Source organism: Aotus nancymaae, unplaced genomic scaffold, assembly GCF_030222135.1.
Source record: "Aotus nancymaae isolate 86718 unplaced genomic scaffold, 86718_ANA_hifiasm-v0.15.2.pri h1tg000057l, whole genome shotgun sequence".
In the NCBI taxonomy this organism is placed as follows: Eukaryota; Metazoa; Chordata; class Mammalia; order Primates; family Aotidae; genus Aotus; species Aotus nancymaae.
The window spans coordinates 23677275-23698036 of NW_026988471.1; the positions used below are offsets into that span (position 1 = coordinate 23677275).

Sequence of the window (20762 nt, forward strand, 5' to 3'; positions counted from 1 at the left end):
TAGCTGGTAAAGCACTGCCCACATTTACACCCACACCTCTGACTCCAGGGCCCGACACTTAGACACTGTGGCCTGCTCGACATCCTGGGTCGTTGCTAGAGGAATGGGGTGGGGGGTTCGTGCCTTCTCCTCTTCTTGGGTAGGGGCCAACTTAGCTGTGGACCAGAAGGGGTGGGCCATGGGAAAGGCAAAGCGGGAGGAGTTAGCAGTACTGGAGGGGAGGCAGGACCTCTATCTTAAAGCGCCTCTGTCTATTCAAATCCAGAGATAACCTCTCCACCCTGGGAGGCAGGAAAGCAGCCCAGATAGAGAGATGGAGCCCTGGATGGTAGATCCGCAACAGGGCAACACCTGACCCTGGCCCAGGAGAGGTCTGCAGCCTGGCTGGAAGGGCTCAGGCCAGCTCGATTAACCTACTGCTGACCCATTTTCATATCTTAAAATTAGAAACAAGAGTACAAGCTCCGGCTATCGTATTTATCAAGTTAGAGCAGAGTGAGGCCAGTGTTTGTGGAAACAGGTTTCTCTGCTCACCGTGGTCATTTAGGGCACCCTCTCCTTGTTCCCTGGCCAGTGTCCAGGTCTCCCCAGTTCTTGCCTTCTTCCCTCTCTCCCTTCTCAAAACAGTGTTGGACCAGATCCCAGAGAGTGCCCCACCTGGAGGTGACAATGATTTGAATTTTAAGGCTGAGGTCTTGGGACAATCATTAATTCCGTTTCTTCATCCTGAACCACTTAGGAAGTAGATCCAGAAATGAGGCAGTTGGAGCGCAACAGATCAGTTTCAGATGGAAGAAAGTTGAGCTGAAGGCTGTATGGCCACAGCCTGGGATAATGCTTCACTCTGGACTTGAACCCCTCACCCCATCACAGGCATGTGGGTTGCCACAGGCCTCCCTGGAGAGGTGGAGCCTGCCCTGGGGAATATGGAATGGTAGGAAGGGGCTAGATCACAGAAGGCCTTGAATCTCTAAGTAAAACATCCAAATTTGGGCTTTGTGTTTTATAGGAGTTGTTGAGGATTCTTTGAGCAGATGACATGTCCTGACCAGCTACATTTTTTCAGAGGATTCATTTGGAATAAAAGATGGTTTGAAAAAGAAAGACTGTCAAGAGGAAACTGCGCTGGGCGCAGTGGCTCATGCCTGTAATCCCAGCACTTTGGGAGGCTGAGGTGAGTGGATCACCTGAGGTCAGGAGTTCAACACCAGCCTGGCCAACATGGCGAAACCTTGTCTCTACTAAAAATACAAAAATTAGCGGGTGTGGTGGCATGTACTTGTAATTCCAGTTACTTAGGAGGCTGAGGCAGGAGAATTGATTGAACCTGGGAATTGGAGGTTGCAGTGAGCCGAGATGGCACCACTGCACTCCAGCCTGGGTGACAGAGTGAGACTCTATCGCAAAAAAAAAGAAAGAAAGAAAGAGAAAGCCGGTGAGAAGATGCAAACTAATCACTCCTGGAAGACAGTGGTCCAAATCTAAGTAATGCTCTCTAGTATTCTTTCCACAAAGGTCTCAGGTCTCTCATGAAATCTTAGGCTGACACTCAAACTAAATACATTCAGGTTTTGGGTTGTGCATATCCATCTAAATGAGTGTTGGCAGATAGTAGTGTTTGTAACTATTAAATAATTCGTGCTGACATTGTCTTCCCTCTTGTGTTCTTTGAAAAAGATGCTGTTTGCCGCACAGGCAGTGGCGAAAATAAGTTAGCCACCTGCTTCCCCACCCTTTCCAATCCTGCTGAGTCCCAAGGGGGATGCCAGGCACTGCTGGGCACCTTTCTGGAAGCGTTCTCTTCAGTAGAATATGTGCTAAGCTTTTTTCAAAACTAGGCCTTAAAAAAAAGTTACACCTTTTAATTTTCATTTTAAAAATTTCTTTTTCACTCCATTAAAATTCATCTCCGTGAAATGAGTTGAGAGTGATTTGAGCAATTCTGTCTGTCACCCATTCTAAGATACTGCTGGTGCTTTGCAGCCATCCCCTGCTGAATGGGAAGCAAGCGGCAGAGCCGGATGTGCACCCGGAACCCCAGCATTGGGGTCTCCTGTCAAGCGGCCCCCAGTCTCCGTTCATTCACAGCCCTCCACCCTCAGTCCACGCTACCTGCCAGTTTTACATCTGTTTGGACAGGAAGGCTTACAACCCTGCAGTGCTATTTTTAGGAAGCGCTCGCATTGAGTCAGCCTTTCTGCTGGCTTCACGCCCTCTGCTCGCTGGTTCTCGGGCTGTCTGCTTTTTCAGCAGGAGCCCCGGGCTCACATCCTCAGACAGTGAGCACGTCGCCTCTCTTTTCCCTGCCCATCTCAGCTTTGGTCTGCACCCCCATCTTTATCACCTTCCTAGAACAAGGGCAGCCTTTTAGGGGTCCACATTTTCTTGCTGCTCTCATTAAAAGCCTCCCCACAAGTCATGCACATTAACATGGATAGAGCTGGAGGCCCTTCCTCTTGTTTACAATGTTGCATTAATGTAGCTATAAGTGGGAATCGGTTTTTTTTAAAAGTCAAGTCTACATTCAAACATGCTTTTAAACTAAAAATAACTGAATTTAAATAACTTTAGAGAGAATGATATAAAGAAGGATTTAAATGTTAGCTGTAAATTGATGATACTCTTCATCACTTCTAATCCCAGAATATAGCCAAGTGACTGGCACAGAAAAGGTGCTTACATGCTTGATGGAGGAAGGAATAAATGAATAAATTCTAAAATGTTAATAGCTTGGTGATTTATCCCTCTCAAGGGTGAAGCTTGTAATTTAACATGCAGAACTTTTCTTTAATAAATTGCAAGTAGTATTCAGGCGTCTGCCCAGGGGTGGCACCAGAAATGTTCCAGGCAACTGAGTTTTATTACAGTTGTTGGGATGATTTCTGTCTTAAGTCACCCCATACTCAATTTAAAATGGCTTAACCAGTAGAGAAAATGTATTCCCTCTAAAACAAGCAGTTTTTGGATAGGACAGGTTTAAGGTTAGTTATTCTAGTGGCTCCATAACGACTTTAAGGTCCGTGCTCTTTCCACTTCTTCCCAGCTGCCTCGAGGGTAGCAGCTTTGCTGTCACAGGCTCCCAGTCCTCATGGTTGCAAGGTGGCTGCCACAACTCCAGCATCGCATGCAGGCATGACAGTGTTCAACACAGGAGGAACAGTTTCTTCCCATGCCTCTCTTTCAGGACTTCAGAATATTTTACCAGAAGCTCCCCAGAAAAATGTCCCTTATATCTTTCTTTTTTTGAGACGGAGTCTTGCTCTGTTGCCCAGGCTGGAGTGCAGTGGCATCATCTTGGCTCACCACAACCTTCACCTCCCGGGTTCAAGGGATTCTCCTGCCTCAGCCTCCCCAGTAGCTGGGACTACAGGCGTGCACCACCATGCCCAGCTAATTTTTGTATTTTTAGTGGAGACGGGGTTTCACTATGTTGGCCAGGCTGGTGTCAAACTCCTGACCTTGTGATCCAGCCTGCCTTGGCCCCTCAAAGTGCTGGGATTACAGTGTGCTATAGCTGGCCTGGAGCCAGAACCTGAGCAATGCCATTTTATATGACAAAGATGAATCTCCAAAAATGAGTTGTAATAACTGCCCCATTCTCTTTGCAATAACTGCTGACTTGGTTTCTGTAAATAAGACTGCTAGTCTGCTCTGGATAATGTCCACCAGGTGAAGTTGTTTACCTTTCTCATCAGTAACTGACAGAATTGCTGGCCTTTGCTTATCAGAATGCGCAGCCCAAGCTAATCTCATCTTGGCCCCTGTGAACTAAGATCTGTAAATTCCACTGCTACCCAGATAATGTGTAAACTAATGTTTGTCTTGACTTTTGTGAATCATTTATGTAGCAATTAGAGTGACAATAATCCCCCGAGCCCTCGGAATGTCCAGAGGCCCCCACCCCCATCCCTGCCCAGGAGATGATTTACAGAACCCACCAGCCCTCGGAATGTCTGGGTCCCGCTGATCCCCCTCCCCACTCCTCAACCCCACTCCCAAGGTGGTCTTTCGGGTATAAAAAGCCTTGACACTCTCCCCTCAGGGCCGCGGGTTAGAGAGACGTGAGTCCTCCGCGGTCGCCGGCAATAAAGACCCTGCAATTTGGCATACTTTTGTCTTGGTGAATTATTTAATCTCGCATCCCAATATTACAACAGGCGTGAGCCACCGTGCCGGCTTTTTTTTTTTTTTTTTTTTTTTTTTTTTTTTTTGAGACAGGGTCTCAGTCTGTCACCCAGGCTGAAGTGCAGTGGTGTGATCTCAGCTGACTGCAGCCTTGACCTCCTGGGCTTAAGTGCTCCCGACCTCCCACCTCAGCCACCCTTTGTAGCTCGAACTACAGGCATGTGCCACCACACCTAGTTCCCTATATCTTTTTGGCAAGTGTAGGGTCACATGCCCACTTCCAAACTAATCACTGGCAAAAGAACTGGTACCACTGTGGACAATTTCAATCATTCATGATTTACAGTTAAGCCATATAGCAGAGGCAGAGACACCTGAACACATTAGGACCCTTCCAGCAAGGAAAAAGGGAGGAAGAACTATTGGACGGGCCATCTATGGTGCTGGCTCTGGCGCCCCTCAAAGGCCAGGTCTGATTCCCAACAAAGCCAGCTCTAGTCATTTTCCTAGGAGATTCTACAAACCAGGGAAATACTCAGGAGGCTGAGGCAGGAGAATTGCCTGAACCCAGGAGGCGGAGGTTGCGGTGAGCCGAGATCACACCATTGCACTCCAGCCTGGATAACAACAGCGAAACTCCATCTCCAAAAAAAAAACACATTTCATTGAGAAAGCTACACCAAGATTTGATCAGCTAATGATAACTACATTTAGGTGCTAAAGGTACCCCTACTTTTCTTGCTTCCTCTCGGGGAGACCCCTGTTTTCAACATTCAGTTGTATTCTGTGACTTTTTTCATTTGGCTGGGAATTATGTGGTTGAGGAATCTACAATCTATTTCACAGTTCAGCAACAGAAGTCATTCATTCATTCATTCATGTATCAAATATTTATTATGCTTTTATTTTTATTTATTTATTTATTTACTTATTTATTTATTGAGATAGAGTTTTGCTCTTGTTGCCCAGGCTGGAGTGCAATGGCGCAATCTCAGCTCACCGCAACCTCTGCCTTCCTGGTTCAAGAGATTCTCCTGTCTCAGCCTCCTGAGTAGCTGGGACTACAGGCATGTACCACCACGCTTGGCTAATTTTGTATTTTTAGTACAGATGGGGTTTCTCCATGTTGACCAGGCTGGTCTTGAACTCCTGACCTCAGATGATCTGCCTGCCTCGGCCTCCCAAAGTGCTGGGATTATAGGCATAAGCCACTGTGCCCGGCCAAGGATGTGCATTTCTAACAAGCTCCCAGACGATGCTGAGGCCACTTTGAAAATCACTGTCCTGCACATTTGCTCCGTTCCTGACCATCTGCTGTGCTTTGGTAAATGGTAGGTGCTCAATCAGTCCTTGTTGCAATGAATCCTACACTTTCTAAAATGAAGCTTCCGTCTTAGGGCTACAAAGACTATCCAAGACTTAATACCAATTAATAATGCTGATTGCAGGCTGCTGGTGAGCTGTCAGGTCTTCCTGCCTACAACTTCAAATCATGATATCAATTAATAAGACTTCAGCCAAATCCATCCCAACAAATACACTTTACAAAACTCCAAACCTTGTTCCATTAAACATTCCTTGGCAATGTGGTAGAGATACTCTCTGGTGCAAGACTGAGGAGCTTTGAGGCATTGGTTAACTTCATCAGGTCTGTAGGGAAAATTATAAGCGGTGAGTCACCTTTATGCCTCTGATAGTGAAAAATGGTGTCGTTTTGTCTTTAACAGCAATATACATACATACACACACACACACACACACACACACACACACACACACACACACACATATATATATATATATATTTTTGAGATGGAGTCTCACTCTTGTTGCCCAGGCTGGAGGGCAATGGCATGATCTCAGCTCACTGCAACTTCCACCTCCCAGGTTCAAGTAATCCTCCTACCTCAGCCTCTTGAGTAGCTGGGCTTATAGGTGCCCACCACCACACCTGGCTAATTTTTATATTTTTAGTAGAGATGGGGTTTCACCATGTTGGCCAGGCTGGTCTCGAACTCCTGACCTGAGGTGATCTGCCCACCTCGGCTTCCCAAAGTGCTGGGATTAGAGGCATGAGCCACCACACCCAGCCTAACAGCAATATTTTAAAACAGTCATCAGTCAACATACTTAGTGCCTCCTCAAGTGCCCTGTGAGGAATCCTAAGAGAGAAGACTTTGAGACATCATCCCTCCAAGCGCTAAGAATGTAGTTGAGGAGATGAGATCACAGGGGAGGGCTCCTGAGGTCTGGGAGGAAAGCTTGGCTGCTGGAGGCTGCATTAGAGCCCAGCCCACTTTCCCCCTTTCCTGGAGTCAACAAAGTGCCAAGCTGGAGTTTGATGTCACAGCTTGTGAGATCTTATTGGTCGGTGGTGTTATTTCTCTTCAACATGAAATCAACCACAGTGAGTATTTATACCATGGGAATCAAGCAAAAGCTACAAATCAGGGTTTCCCCAACCCCCTCCCCAGGGAGCCAGTTTGCCAGCAGAACAATCAGTCCTCAGTCCTAGTAAAAAACTCGAAGACAGCTTGGAAGGTTGTAGTTGCAGTTTTCAAGGGGAGCCTGACATGAAATTGGGTCTGATATGGCACCAGAGCCTCAGAGTGGTGATGGCTGGAAGAGAGGCCTGAGGGGACAGGCCTCATAGCTGGGATAGGGAAAGTGGCCCAGAGTTACCAACCCACCAGGAAGCAGGAGGCAAAGCAGGGGAGGCCTGGACAACTAGGAGGATCAGTGCTCATACCTCCAGCCTGGAGGCCATGGAGGGACCAATGACATCAGTGGGAGATCGACCAGTAGGACCAGCTAGAGGGCAACCAAGGCGGTGAGGGTAAGGCATGGCAAGTGGACAGAAAACGGTTCTCCTGGCAGGATGAGAGCTGAGAAGCTTGTTAGAAATGCACATCCCTGGCTGGGTGCGGTGGCTCATGCCTGTAATCCCAGCACTTTGGGAGGTCGAGGGAGGGAAATCACCTGAGGTCATGAGTTCGAGGCCAGCCTGGCCAACATGGTAAAATCCTGTCTCTACTAAAAAATACAAAAATTAGCTGGGCGTGGTGGTGCATGCCTGTAATCCCAGCTACTCGGAAGGCTGAGGCAGGAGAATCACTTGAACCCAGGAGGCAGAAGTTGCAGTGAGCTGAGATTGCCCTACTGCACTCCAGCCTGGGCAACACAGTGAGACACTCTGTCTCAAAAAAAAAAAAAAAAAAAAAAGAGGGCAAATTTGGAAAGCAACTCCTTTTCCTCAAACTCCTACTTTATGAAGCTTTCTGTTGCCTATGGGATAATATTCACATTCCTATCATTTATTGAGCACTTACTATAGACCAAGTACTTCCTAAGCAGTGAAAAAGCATTGCATTTGAATCTCGCAATAACCCCTTACGATAAATATTTTATCCCTATACTTTGGGTAAGGAAAAGTGCTTAGTTTTAGCACTTCTAAGTAAATTTTCTAAGACTACTGTAATGCTTGCATTATGGTGTGGTGTTCACTCCCGCCTCAACTTTAGATCTCCCCTGGGAAGAAAGAGGGGAGCAGAAATGTGAGGGGGAGATGATCTTGCATTTACTGAGTTTCAATCTTGAGTTAATTGTGTTTAAAACCAGAAGTGACTAACTTACCTTAAGAGGTAAATTTTAAGTTTTCCCATCCTTGGTGAAAATGTGAGCGTGAGAGCTAAGATAACTTCTGTTTCATAAAAGAATGTCTTTTAACAATAGAGTCTTATGGACTTGCTACTGAAAAAGTTTTTTTTGCTTCCCCCAACCCCATCAAAATCAAGTCAGGGTTAGCGCTTTTCCAGGAATCATTTTTCTTTTATTTTCTCTTTCTGAGTTGGGGTCTCACTCTGTCACCCAGGCTAGAGTGCAGTGGCACAATCATGCCTCACTACAGCCTCAAACTCCTGGGCTCAAGGGATCAACCCTCCTCAGCCACCCCAGTAGCTGGGATGACAGGTCCATACCACCACACCACCACAAACAGCTAATTTTTAAAATTTTTATTTTTTAACTTTTTATAAAGACAGGATCTTTATGTTGCCCAGGCTGGTTTCAAACTCCTGGCCTCAAGTGATCCTCCCACCTCGGCCTCCCAAAGTGCTGAGACTACAGGTGTGAGCCACCACACCCATACTACTAAAAATTTCAAACCTGTGATATCATCTCAAACCTTTGTAAAATGAGATGCCATAATCACTATTTCATGTAGTAAGAATTTAAGGTTTTTCTTTAATTAAAAAAAAAGCAGACTTACCCAGGCATGGTGGTGCACACCTATAGCCCTGTTCCTTAGGAGGCTGAGGCAGGTGGATCGCTTGAGCCCAGGAATTTGAGACCAGCCTGGGCAACATGGCCAAAACCCGTCTCTAAAAAATATATACAAAAATTAGCTGGGTGTAGTGGTATGTACCTGTAGTCTTGGGAGGCTGAGATGGGAGGATCACTTGAGTCTGGAAAGCGGAGGCTGCAGTGAGCCGAGACTGCACCACTGCATTCCAGCCTGGGTGACAGAGTGAGACTCTGTCGCAAAAAAAAATCCATATCTATCTCTGTATACAATTGTTTTAAAAAAATGAGTTCAACAATGCCTGTTATTCCAAACCTTAGGAAAAGCCTAATATATATATATATAATATATATAAATGTATATGTAAATATACATAAATATATAAATTATATATAAAATATGTATATAAATATATATAAAATATGAAATATATATCATAAAAATATATAATATATAAGATATACATAAATATATATATTTTTTTTCTGAGATGGAGTTTCACTCTTAAATCCAGGCTGGAGTGAAGTGATGCAATCTCGTCTCACTGCAACCTCTGACCCCCAGGTTCAAGTGATTCTCCTGCCTCAGCCTCCTGAGTAGCTGGGATTACAGGGGCCCACCACCATGCCTGGCTAATTTTTGCATTTTTAGTAGAGATGGGGTTTTGCTATGTTGTCCAGGCTGGTCACGAACTCCTGACTTCAGGCAATCCACGAGCGTTGGCCTCCCAAAGTGCTAGGATTACAGGTGTGAGCCACCGTGCCTGGCCAATTCACTAATATTTTAAAAATTAATTTTTATTTTTCTTCTCTCCTGTTTTTTTGGGGGGGGCTGTGTTGAAGAAATCCCCTCAAAGGGTAGACCTCTCCCAGCCTCCTCATCTGTTCTTAGATTATTTAACTCTCAGTTAATGTTGCAGTGGAATTATATGCAAGAAGTTTGGGAAAGAAATTTTACAAAGCCTGGTTTTTACTGGCCTTGTAAAATTTCATAAAATAATGGTCTTTAAAAAGTACCTTAGGTGTTATTTAATTAAATGGCCTCATCTAATAACGGAGGAAACCTAACCTCAGAAGGTGAATCCACTTGCCCAAGGCTACTCTATTAATTAACAGGAGAGATAAGACTATCCCAAATCTTCTCATTTCAATTCTGCTGCTGCTGCTACTGTGTTATATGAGAGTGGAGTTTACGGATATGTAACTACCTTACGTGGATTTGAAATCCCAGCCAGGGAGCACTGATTGCTATGTTAGCTTCCTGAAAAACTTCTAAGTGATTAAAAGCTTTTTTTCCCCTGTAGTCTGAAATTTCTACTAATGTAAAAAGAAGTAGGATTTCATGGCAGCTTTACTGTAAGAGGTTCCCACAAAGTTTCAGAATGAGTTAAAAAAAAAAAATTCAGCAACCAACCAAATGGGAACAAATTTTTGTAATCTACTCATCTGACAAAGGGCTGATATCCAGAATCTACAAAGAACTAAAACAGATTTACAAGAAAAAAACAAACAAGCCCATTCAAAAGTGGGCGAAGGATATGAACAGACACTTTACAAAAGAAGACATACATGAGGTCAACAAACATATGAAAAAATGCTCATCATCACTGGTCATTAGAGAAATGCAAATCAAAACTACATTGAGATACCATCTCACGCCAGTTAGAATGGCGATCATTAAAAAATCTGGAGACAACAGATGCTGGAGAGGATGTGGAGAAATAGGAACACTTTTACACTGTTGGTGGGAGTGTAAATTAGTTCAACCATTGTGGAAGACAGTGTGGTGATTCCTCAAGGACCTAGAAATAGAAATTCCATTTTACCCAGCAATCCCATTACTGGGTACATATCCAAAGGGTTATAAATCGTTCTACTATAAGGACACATGCACACGAATGTTCATTGCAGCACAGTTTACAATAGCAAAGACCTGGATCCAACCCAAATGCTCATCGATGATAGACTGGACAGGGAAAATGTGGCACATATACACCATGGAATATTATGCAGCCATCAAAAACGATGAGTTCATGTCCTTTGTAGGGACATGGATGAACCTGGAAACCATCATTCTCAGCAAACTGACACAAGAACAGAAAATCAAACACTGAATGTTCTCACTCATAGGTGGGTGTTGAACAATGAGAACACACGGACACAGGGAGGGGTGCATCACACACTGGGGTCTGTTGGGGGGAAATGGCGGGGACAGCAGGGGGTGGGGAGTTAGGGAGAGCGAGCATGGGGAGAAATGCCAGATATAGGTGATGGGGAGGAAGGCAGCAAATCACATTGCCATGTGTGTACCTATGCAATAATCTTGCATGTTCTTCACATGTACCCCAAAACCTAAAATGCAATTAAAAAATACAAAAAAAAAATTGGTGCTATGCTTAGTTTTTGGTTTTGTATAGCTTTTTAGATGACCAAAGTACACTGTAGTTGATATTTATTGGGAAAACTCAAGCCATATAGACAGGAATAGGACGAAAAGTGAAACTATCCTAACCCCATTACCTAAATTGCACTTCTCAGAGACAAGCTTTAGAGTTTGGTGAATATAAACCACCTTTGCCTTGTGTAGTGCTAGTGATTCCACACAAAATGCCCGGCCAGGTTTAGGGGCAAGGATGGGGCAGGCAACAGCCCTTTTACAGCTTCCTGGGTTTTAACTGTGACAAAAGAATGTTAGGAACATGAAAATCACTCAGAAACAAAATCCTTAGAGTGGGTCTCTCCCTGTCTTCCCGCCTCATAGGTTATTGAACTCTCAGTTGCTGGCTTGGGTGGATGTCCCTTAAGATACGATTTTCAAGTCATTCTGGAGGCATCAGAGGTTCTGTAAGAGTTTAAAATTTCGTTAAAATAAAAATGGCCAGGCATGACAGCTCATGCCTGTAATCTCAGCACTTTGGGAGGCCAAGGCAGGTGGATTGCTTGGGCCCAGGAGTTTGATACCAGCCTGGGCAACATAGAGAGACACTGTCTCTACAAAAACTAGGAAAAATTAGCCAGGCACGGTGGCATGTGCCTGTGGTCCCAGCTACTCAAGAGGCTGAGGTAGGAGGATCACTTAAGCCCAGGAGGCGGAGGTTGCAGTGAGCTGAGATTGCACCACTGCGCTCCAGCCTGGGTGACAGAGTGAGACCTTGTTTCAAAAAAAAAAGAGAGAGAGAGAGAGAAAAAGAAAATGCAGTAAGTACATCCAGCCAAATGTATTAAATGCAATGTTCTAGAGTATTCATGTTAACTCCCTCTTGGTTTAGGCTCACCTCAGAAAGAAGTTTCTGTCATTCCTCTGCATACGTACAGGATTTGATGAGGAAAATTGTCTATGGTGGTCTTTTAAAAATATATAGACCTTTTTATGTCCATCTAAGCAACCTGGGAAAGCAGGCACAATATGACTTATGAGTGGGAAGCAGAATATTTTCAGATTTGGATCCTGAACCTCAGAGTGTACGGTGGGAGTCTGGATTCTGCAAATGGGCAGTCTTAGGTTTGAATAGCTTTTTATTCCCCCCAGGCTGGAGTGCAGTGACACAATCACAGCTCGCTGCAGCCTTGATCTCCCAGGCTCACGTTATCCTCCCACCTCAGCCTCCCGAGTAGGTGGGACTACAAGTGTGCTACCATGCCCGGCTAATTTTTGTGTTTTTTATAGAAACGGGATTTTACCATGCTGCCCAGAGTGATCCTGAGCTCAAGCAATCTGCTATGTCTTGGCCTCCTGAAGTACTGGGATTACAGGTGTAAGCCACCTCTCCCGGCATGATTAGTTTTCTATGTGTCCTCGGGCAAGGCATTTAACTCCTCTGAGCCTTGATGTTCTCATGTGTAAAATGGGGAGAACATTATAAAAATAAAAGCCATACATGTTTTTAGGAGTCATTGGTTATTTCTGGAACTTCTCCCTGGCTATCTTTCTAAGATGATTTAATATCTCATAATTTCTACCATCCAGCATCTTTCTAACTACCCTTCTCAAGACCCCAGTCTTCTACTCCATCTAATCAAATTTTTCTCTTCCTTTAGGCAGTCCCCAACCTCCAGGAGTCGTATTCATTTCTTTGGAAGAGCAGCTTAACTCTGTGCCTTAAGCACAATGTCTCACAGCACAGTTCCCTCATAGCTAAAATCTCTTCAGGAATTAACATTAAACAGAGCCTCTGCCCAGCACTGCCTTCAGCACGAGGCCCGGCAGAAGCTCTTAACCCAGTTTCCCTGAGCACGATTCACTTTCTTGGGCAAGGTGTTCTCCTCCACCAGCATCTGTGAGCAGGGGAGATTACTATCTTCAAATATAAACCCTGCCATCTTCCTCAGGAGGCACAGCTGCCTATTCGCTTGCTTCTAGAAGGGGTGAAGTTACCAATGTGAACTAATAGATTTGTCCTGATACAATGTTGCTTTTAACTCTTTTATATATAGGGGTCCCATGTTGGAATTTACTAGAAATAGAGGGCTCAGTCACTAAAAAAACAGTTGACAACCACTGACTTGGGGCTTTTCTGTTCGTTCCCTGCTAATTAGAGGGAGACCGTTGGTTCTATTTTTCTTTTCTTTTTTTTTTTTGAGACAGAGTTTCGCTCTTGTCACCCAGGCTGGAGTGCTACGATCTTGGCTCGCTGCAACCTCTGCCTCCCGGGTTCAAGCAATTCTTCTGTCCCAGCCCCCCGAGTAGCTGGGATTACAGGTATGTACCACCACTCTCAGCTACTTTTTATATTTTTAGTAGAGACGGGGTTTCACCTTGTTGGCCAGGCTGGTCTGGAACTCCTGACCTCAGGTGATCCACCCACCTCAGCTTCCCAAAGTGCTGGGATTACAGACGTGAGCCACCATGCCTGGCCTTATTTTCCTTTTGAACCACTAAGACGCCTTCTTTCTTTCTTATTTATTCAATTAACTTTTCATTCTCTCATACTCTAAAACTAGCAGAATGTTTATATCCTGACATCTGAGGATATAAGACCCTCTCATCTTAATTTCTCTCAATCATAGCAGATTTTTACATTCACTTCCTAATTCAAATGCTTTCATGGGTTACAGCTGCTGATTTTATAATTATCAATGAATTGTTTTGAATGCAAAGAGACATTTTCTTAAAGTCATAGCATTTAGAACAGTCAACTGACCAGAATTTTAACGAGGTGATATTATAGGTACACATTTGTTTATATAACTAAAATAACAGATTTTAGATATTTTCCCTCAAAATGAACCCACCTTTCAACTGCTTTGGAAGAATATGTTAATGTTTTCATGATAAATATACAAACTTGTATATAAAGAAATCCCTAACTAAAGTTGGAACTATTTCCTTTATTATTTTATTTTATTTTGAGACGGAGTCTTACTCTGTTGCCCAGGCTGGAGTGCAGTGGCATGATCTCTGTTCACTGAAACCTCCACCTCCGGGGTTCAAGCACTCAGCCTCCTTAGTAGCTGGGACTACAGTTGTGCGCCACCACCCCCAGCAAATTTTTGTATTTTTAGGGGGGCTTCACCATATTGGCCAGGCTGGTCTTGAACTCCTGACTTCAAGTGATCCTCGCCCCCCTCCCCGCAAGCCTCCCAAAGCACTAGGATTATAGGCATGAGCCAGTACACATGGCTGGAACTATTTCCTTTAGGCCAACCTGAAAAACTGAGCTTGGCATGATAATGGTTGAGTTCTCAAAAAAATTAATAAAAGCATTTAACAACCTACATGATCTTCAGTAAACAGTAGCAATAAGAGTATTATTTCTCAAATTGTATATCTTGAAGATTTCTAAAAAATGCAAACTTGCTTTTGAGAAATAAATTATAGAAAAAAAGAAACTCTTTAAAACACAAATTTTAAAAAACAACACTAGACCGTAAGCTCCACAGGGCAGGGTTTCTGTCACTTCTGTGCTCTGCGAGATCTCCCGTGCCTAGAACAGGGCCTGGCACATGGTGGATGCCCAGTAAATACATGGTGAATGAATATTTTAACAGCAAAGTTTCATTAACAATTTAAGAAATTACAGCTGCCCTTGACAGGCAGTGGATCAAATGGATACTAAAAAGCCAGATAATTCTGCATCTTAAATTGCCCCTGAAACAAACTGAGTCCAATTTTTCTTTTCCATTTATAATTGGTTATGGTTTTAAAAAGTAGCCAAAGACCCCAGTTGAGAAAAACCAAGTAATTGGATATATTTTCACATATAAAATGTTACACTTGTCAAATGTTATTATCAGTCTATAGACCACAGATTTCTAAGCCCTGCTCACCATCCTTGTTGGCTTTTATTCTCTAACATCTTTAGGTTGCAGGTAACAGAAAGCAAAGTCCAACTAAACTGAAGCAGTAAACAAGTGGAAGGACTCTGGGGTGGCTGATGAACTTGACAAACAAGTTCACGGGACCCCCCTCAAGCACTGGAAGGAAAACCTTAAAACCATCAGGACTCTGCCTCTCTCTGGATGGCTGCTTCATTCTCAAGTTTTTTCCATGAGGTTGGAATCAAGGTTGTCGGCATCACTGGGACTCCTATTCTCCTTTCCTGAGAGAAAATGTATCTTCCTAGCTCCAGTTAGAGAGATGCTAGGGAGGGACACCTATGTGACCTATTTTGGGTCACAGTCCTGTCCTGCGGACTGGTGTCTGAGACCAGAAAGGAAGGATAGGAAAGAACTTGAACATTTTGAGGCCAGGTGCAGTGGCTCATGCCTGTAAACCCAGCACTTTGGGAAGCTGAGAAGGATGGATAACTTAAGGTCAGGAGTTTGAGACCAGCCTGACCAACATGATGGAACCCTGTCCCGGTCTCTACTAAAAAATACAAAAATTAGCCACCCGTGGTGGTGGGCGCTTATAATCCCAGCTATCACTTGGGAGGCTGAGGCAGGAGAATTGATTGAACCCAGGAGATGGAGGTTGCAGTGAGCCAATATCACACCACTGTACTCCAGCTGGGGTGGTAGAGTGAGACTCTATCTAAAAAAAAAAAGAATTGAACATTTTGAACGTCTCCCCTTTAGACCATGATAAGCAGGACAAAGAGGACAGAGTAGCTCCCCTGAAAGAGAGGTGGGCCATTCTAAGGAATGTCTTACTGAGGGTCACAGTTGGCTTCTAGCCTAGTATATTTTCCATTAAAGATCAGTGTTTCCACAAGTAAATGCAGCCCACAGACCGATGTTTGATATTTGGCTTTACTTTATAAAAATACACAACTTAAATACATATGACACTCTGTTTACAAGACATAAACAACTGGTAGATTTAACATTTTCAGTTATTTCAACAGAAAGAAAATATGTAAATTACCTTGTAAGAGCAAAGAGCTCATTGATAAACGCTGCTTTCACAGTTAAGGGGGAAGAATGCCCAGGAGCAATCAATGCAGGAAGCTAACCAACACTGTCCAGCTCCCCAGCAAAACTCATCTCGCCAATAGGGCCTCTATTGCACCGCCTAATATTGCACTGCTCGTTAGTCGCCATCTCACTTATCCATGTCACAAGTGTAAGCTTTTGTCTTCTCTAGAAAAGTTTAATGGAAAAAACAATATACAAACAATGTAACTGTGTCTTCCAATTGTGCTGAATACCAATTATGAGAAGTATGAACCTCTCTTCACTTTACAAAGCTTTCAATGGAAGGTGGTTAGCTATATTTTGCAGCTAAGTTCATTTTCAAAAGTTTTACAAAAACTTTGATTCAGAGTAAGCTTGATGGGGTACAGTAGCAAAGGAGGTGGCATTCCCATGCCTAGTGGAATTGCTTGTAAGAGGGACACTGTTACTCTCAAAGGCAACATGCACATGGCTTACAGCTCCACCCTTTCTAACTTCAGAGCAAAATCCCTCCCTCCCCCTTGTGATGCTGTCATTGTTCTATGATTCGGAGCTTGCAGTGGCTGCCTACTTACTCAGACTATCTTTCGGAAATTTAGCTGCCTTATCTATGGCTCGTTTAACTAACGGTGAATCAGGTACTAGTTTATAGGTATAAAGAAATAGTTACTTAGTTTAGAATTCAATATATCAGAACCTACTAGAGTAAGTTTCCTGAGGTAAATGTATGCCTTAAAGAAGGATGTGCAGTCTACAGAACTGTAGCAATTTCTCTTAGGTAGCAACACAATGACTCCCAAGTCTGTACTTTTAAATTAACAGGCTAATAAAACCAAGGACACATTTATATGTAGAAATAAAAATGACAATGCTGGAGTCAAAGAAATATTGACAGCTGAGATATCAATCCAAAAGGAAGCATGAATAGGAACAGATGAACAAAAGGAGGCTGTATTTTAAAGTGCTTAGGTAGGTTAGACAATGAATTTGAAATGCCTCCAGGGATTTCTAACAAGTTTAAAAAGTGTTACTTCTTGGTGACTCAGATGTTGAAGACATGGCTTTTCTTCAATAATAGCTATTCAAGCTTTTTATTCTTTTTTGAAAAACAAGATTCTCTATAAAAACGTTTTAGCCATTGTAATTATTCTGCTAGCTGTTACTCTAGCTAATGTGTTTTGAAATCCTAACTGGCTGAAGGATTTTTAATAAAGTTGAACTGCAAAGCACACATCTGCACCAAGAATTTAAATTAATGCATAGAGGTCTGTGAAATTTGCATGAAGTTAGTGCCAAAAAAACCTTTTTATTACAGATCATGTTTTGTTATTTCTTCACATTCTGCTGAAGGGTTATAGAAATCAAAAATTGTAGGACCCTGAAGCTTAACTTGCTTATTTTATTCCTTTTATGTAAATGAAGTGGTCTATGGCCATTCTTAACATTAATAATGAAAGTGTTGGAAACTGAGTTCCAAGACTTAAGAATCAAGCTCAGGAATTTTTCAGCAACTCACAAGTAAGGATATGAATGGAAGCACTAATGAATGTTCTCTGCTATAATTGTTCATCTGCGCAATACAGTTGAATGAGGTTACCAATCTGGTATTTAATAACAGTGATGAAAACTGGCACCAGCTTTTATATAGCGCCTCACATTGAGTTATCATGTCAATCCGGGCTAACGCTACCATGCACATCCCTCATTCATATGACTTCTGCATTCTATTGTGAGGGAAGACATATCTGAGTGCTTTCAGCATGATAATGGCCTTCCTTAAGGAAAATTTAGGTCCCGAAGAACTCTGGGTTGAAGTTCTATAGCCTCAGAAGCCAGTTAAAGGCCAGAGGAAAACCTCGTAAGAAATGACATATATCAAACAGTTCATTTAAAAAGTTGTTTCGATATTGCCAAGATGAAAACTGATAGGATAAAGCAATGCTCTGGTTTCCTGATAACAAGCCCAGTGTAGCCCAAGTACAGTCACACAGTGAAAAGCTGCTGTGTGGAAAATCCACGAGACTGCGGTGGGCTTGGATTGGAAGAAAGTGGCTTTTCTTCTTAGGTGGTAAGGTAGACACTCTTTGGCAATTGATATGGGATAGCTTTTTACAATTCACAGGATGAGAATATTTTATATACTTTCAAGCCCCAATTAGCTAATTGAAAGTATATAAAAATGTGAATTAGTGTGGTTGCAGCTCAAAATATGAGTGATGTAACAAGAGTGGTGATGTAATGAGTCAAGTGCTGAGACTGGTTCTATAAGCAGTGTAAGGAGTGCCAGTCCTAATATGTGAACTTCATCTATCCTTGTATACCAAGGAGGAGGAGACTGTGGCCAGAGAATGTATTTTGTAAGCTATAGTTTAAAAATACCACTCTTTAGAGATTTGGAGCCCAAGCAGGAATTACAGAGATTCCTCCCCACAGAGGCCCTGAGATCTCCCCCGACTGGCAGCCAAAGGATCCATACTTGTCTCTGGTCAACCAGGCCCTGGCCAAGGCTTAGAAAAGGGAGGAGGCAGTGGCCAGAAGCCACGGACTCAAGAGGAGAGAAATGATGGCAGATGAAGGGTTCAGAAAAAACACAAGAGGGAAAGGGGAAAAGAAGAAAAAAAGGAAGAAACAACACTGGTGAGGAAGTGCAGAAGAGGCCAGCTTTGCAGAGGAGTGACCCTGCCTTTCCCACCTGCCTGAGGCAAAGGCTGGCAATAAGACAAGGGCTAAGCCTCTTAAGAAGTCTCTCCTACTGCATACATCAAGCTTGCCCCAAGCTCGGCTGACCTTTCTCTCTGCCGACATGTGCAGAATCTTCAAGTGTGACCTGTAAGTACCTTTTTTTTTTTTTTTTTAAACAGACAAACTCTTATTATGCTGCCCAGGTGGGACTCAAGCTCCTGGACTCAAGCAATCCTCCTGTCTTGGCCTCCTGAGTAGCTGGGACTACAGGTGGATACTACTGCGCCTGGCTTCTGCAAGTACTTCTTCTTGGGGTCTGATTCCTCATTCCCAGGTGCACAGTGCTCTCTACTGCTACCAGCAACCATTTCTATGGCAAAGGAAAGCCCTCAGATCCAGGGGCAGGATGAGCAGCAGCCAATGTACCTAGAATTTGTGGCTGCCACCACCTTTTCTCTTAGGAAAGGCTTGTCTCTCCCCCTGGTGGCTGCAGAAGGGGAACAGAGTGAATGTCATAAAGGACTGCTCAATTCAGAACTGAATCGCCTCATTTTACAAACTCCCAAGGGGCTGCCAAGAGTCATCATTACAGATCGATAGTTAAAATACCACCTAAGGAACTCACTGTAAAAGCAGCAACTTGTCTGTAAGATCACACTAAACATACGGGGGATCTGATGTTGTTTGCTTCCATTTTTGTTATTTTCTTCTCTGATGATGAATTGAGTAAAAAAGAAAAAGTGAAAGGGTCCTCTTGTCCTCTCTTCCCTTCCTCCAGAAACCTCGTGGATTTCCCCAAGTGAAATGTCTAAGGGATGCTACAATTACAGAACTGATGAATGAGAAAAAAAATCAGATTATCTAGAAATATGAAATGAAGTATAGGGTATAAGTGACGCTCAGTTCTCTTCACTTCATACAAGTGCAGATCATCTCTCAGTAAAATGCCTATGAAATGGCAACAGACACCTGAATTACTAATACACAAATGAATAAAAAGAGCAGTGAGATTCTGGGAAGGAAAACTCCACATTGGTTATTTCACCTCTAGGGAAAGTCTGTTGGCGCTTGAGTCCCACACTTGGCTTTTTTCTCTACCTTCTACTTGATGTTTTTCAGGAGGGCTGTCCGAGCATTCACAACTGCTTTGAAGGCATCTTCGCTACCAGGTGCTACACATTTGTCAGGGTGAAGAAGCACAGCAAGTTTTCGATACGCTTTATTGACTTCATCCCTGTGAAAAGAAGCCAAGATCTGTGTTAGTAACAGAGTTAGCCCAACCCACTGCATGTTAGCTGCTCGGATACACATAATATCTCTTGCAGTAAACATACCCTAAATTATTACCCTTTCTCAAAGGCAAGATTAAAAGACTAGAAAACAGACATTGAACCAATAAATAATATGCAAAATATAATACAAATAGAAAGTAGTACAAAATGCAAAAAGTATATAAATGCTAATGAAACACTTAGTAAAAGCATGATCAGATGAAAACAGGCAGTATTTGGCACCTTGCAGGCACTCCACATATCTTTGCTGATTGAAAGAATAAGGGCTTGGGCATCAAGGAAGGCACCAGAGTTACCTTCTGAAAGAAGGGGTCTGGGAGAGAGCTGACAGTGGCCTGGAATGGAGCCTGGACACAGCACAGACGGAAAGCAAAACAACCCCGACACCTGGGCTTGATGTCACAACAGTAGGTGTTTCATGACAAGCATGTGCTGGGAAAACTGTTTCTTGAAGTTAGGATACAGGAGGTTGTTACATAACCCAGGCGTGAGTATAAGAGTTTAGATTAAGGTGTTTGTGGAAGGAAACAAGGGAAGATAAAAGATAAAGAACGAAATAGCAGAGTGGATGATGAGCTGAGTATCCAGGAGGAGAGGATAAAAGGAAAAGGCTGAAATGAGCTCCAGCGTCAAGGTCATGAGGAATCTGAGGCCCAAGAAGGTGATACCATTGAGCAAGCAAGGGATGCTGGAAAGGGGTAGACCAGAGTGACAATGAGCTCACTGAGATCAAAGAAGAAACACGACAGAGATTAGTATTACCCGGAGAGGAAAGGAGCTGTAAGAGTGCCTCTCCAATCCAGCAATTCCCATAAACCAGCAGCGCTCCAGGAGAGAACTGCAGGCTTCTGAGCTCCTCAAAGAGCAGAAACTGGCTGGGGTGGGGCCTGGATATTCCTGTCCCCGTCCCCACTGGTCATCACCCTCAGGTGTCAGGCCTCCCAGAGGGATCTAAGTACCCAACCACCCCCCTGGTCAGATTAAACTCTGTCTCTACCAGATGGTTTTATTTCCCACCTTCCGTTTGTA

At 43.5% G+C, this 20762-nt stretch overlaps 1 protein-coding gene across 3 annotated transcripts in view; it reads right to left on the bottom strand.

Annotated features, from left to right (window-relative positions):
- Positions 1–4006: 4006 nt before the first annotated feature.
- The window catches only part of DNAJC27 (DnaJ heat shock protein family (Hsp40) member C27), a 40152-nt gene continuing 23396 nt past the window's right edge, over positions 4007–20762 (bottom strand). Inside the window, exons 7-9 of one of the 3 annotated variants that reach the window (XR_010337894.1) lie at positions 19540–19675; positions 8393–8504; positions 4007–5775 (exon numbers count right to left, since the gene is read on the bottom strand). Coding sequence is in view for 2 of the 3 variants with exons in the window: in XM_012453312.3 (XP_012308735.1) it covers positions 19543–19675 (133 nt within the window). In the remaining variant the exon portion in view is untranslated. Of the gene's footprint in view, positions 5776–8392; positions 8505–15595; positions 19676–20762 lie in introns of those variants that run through there. The other 2 variants (XM_012453312.3, XM_012453311.3) reach the window with 2 other exon arrangements.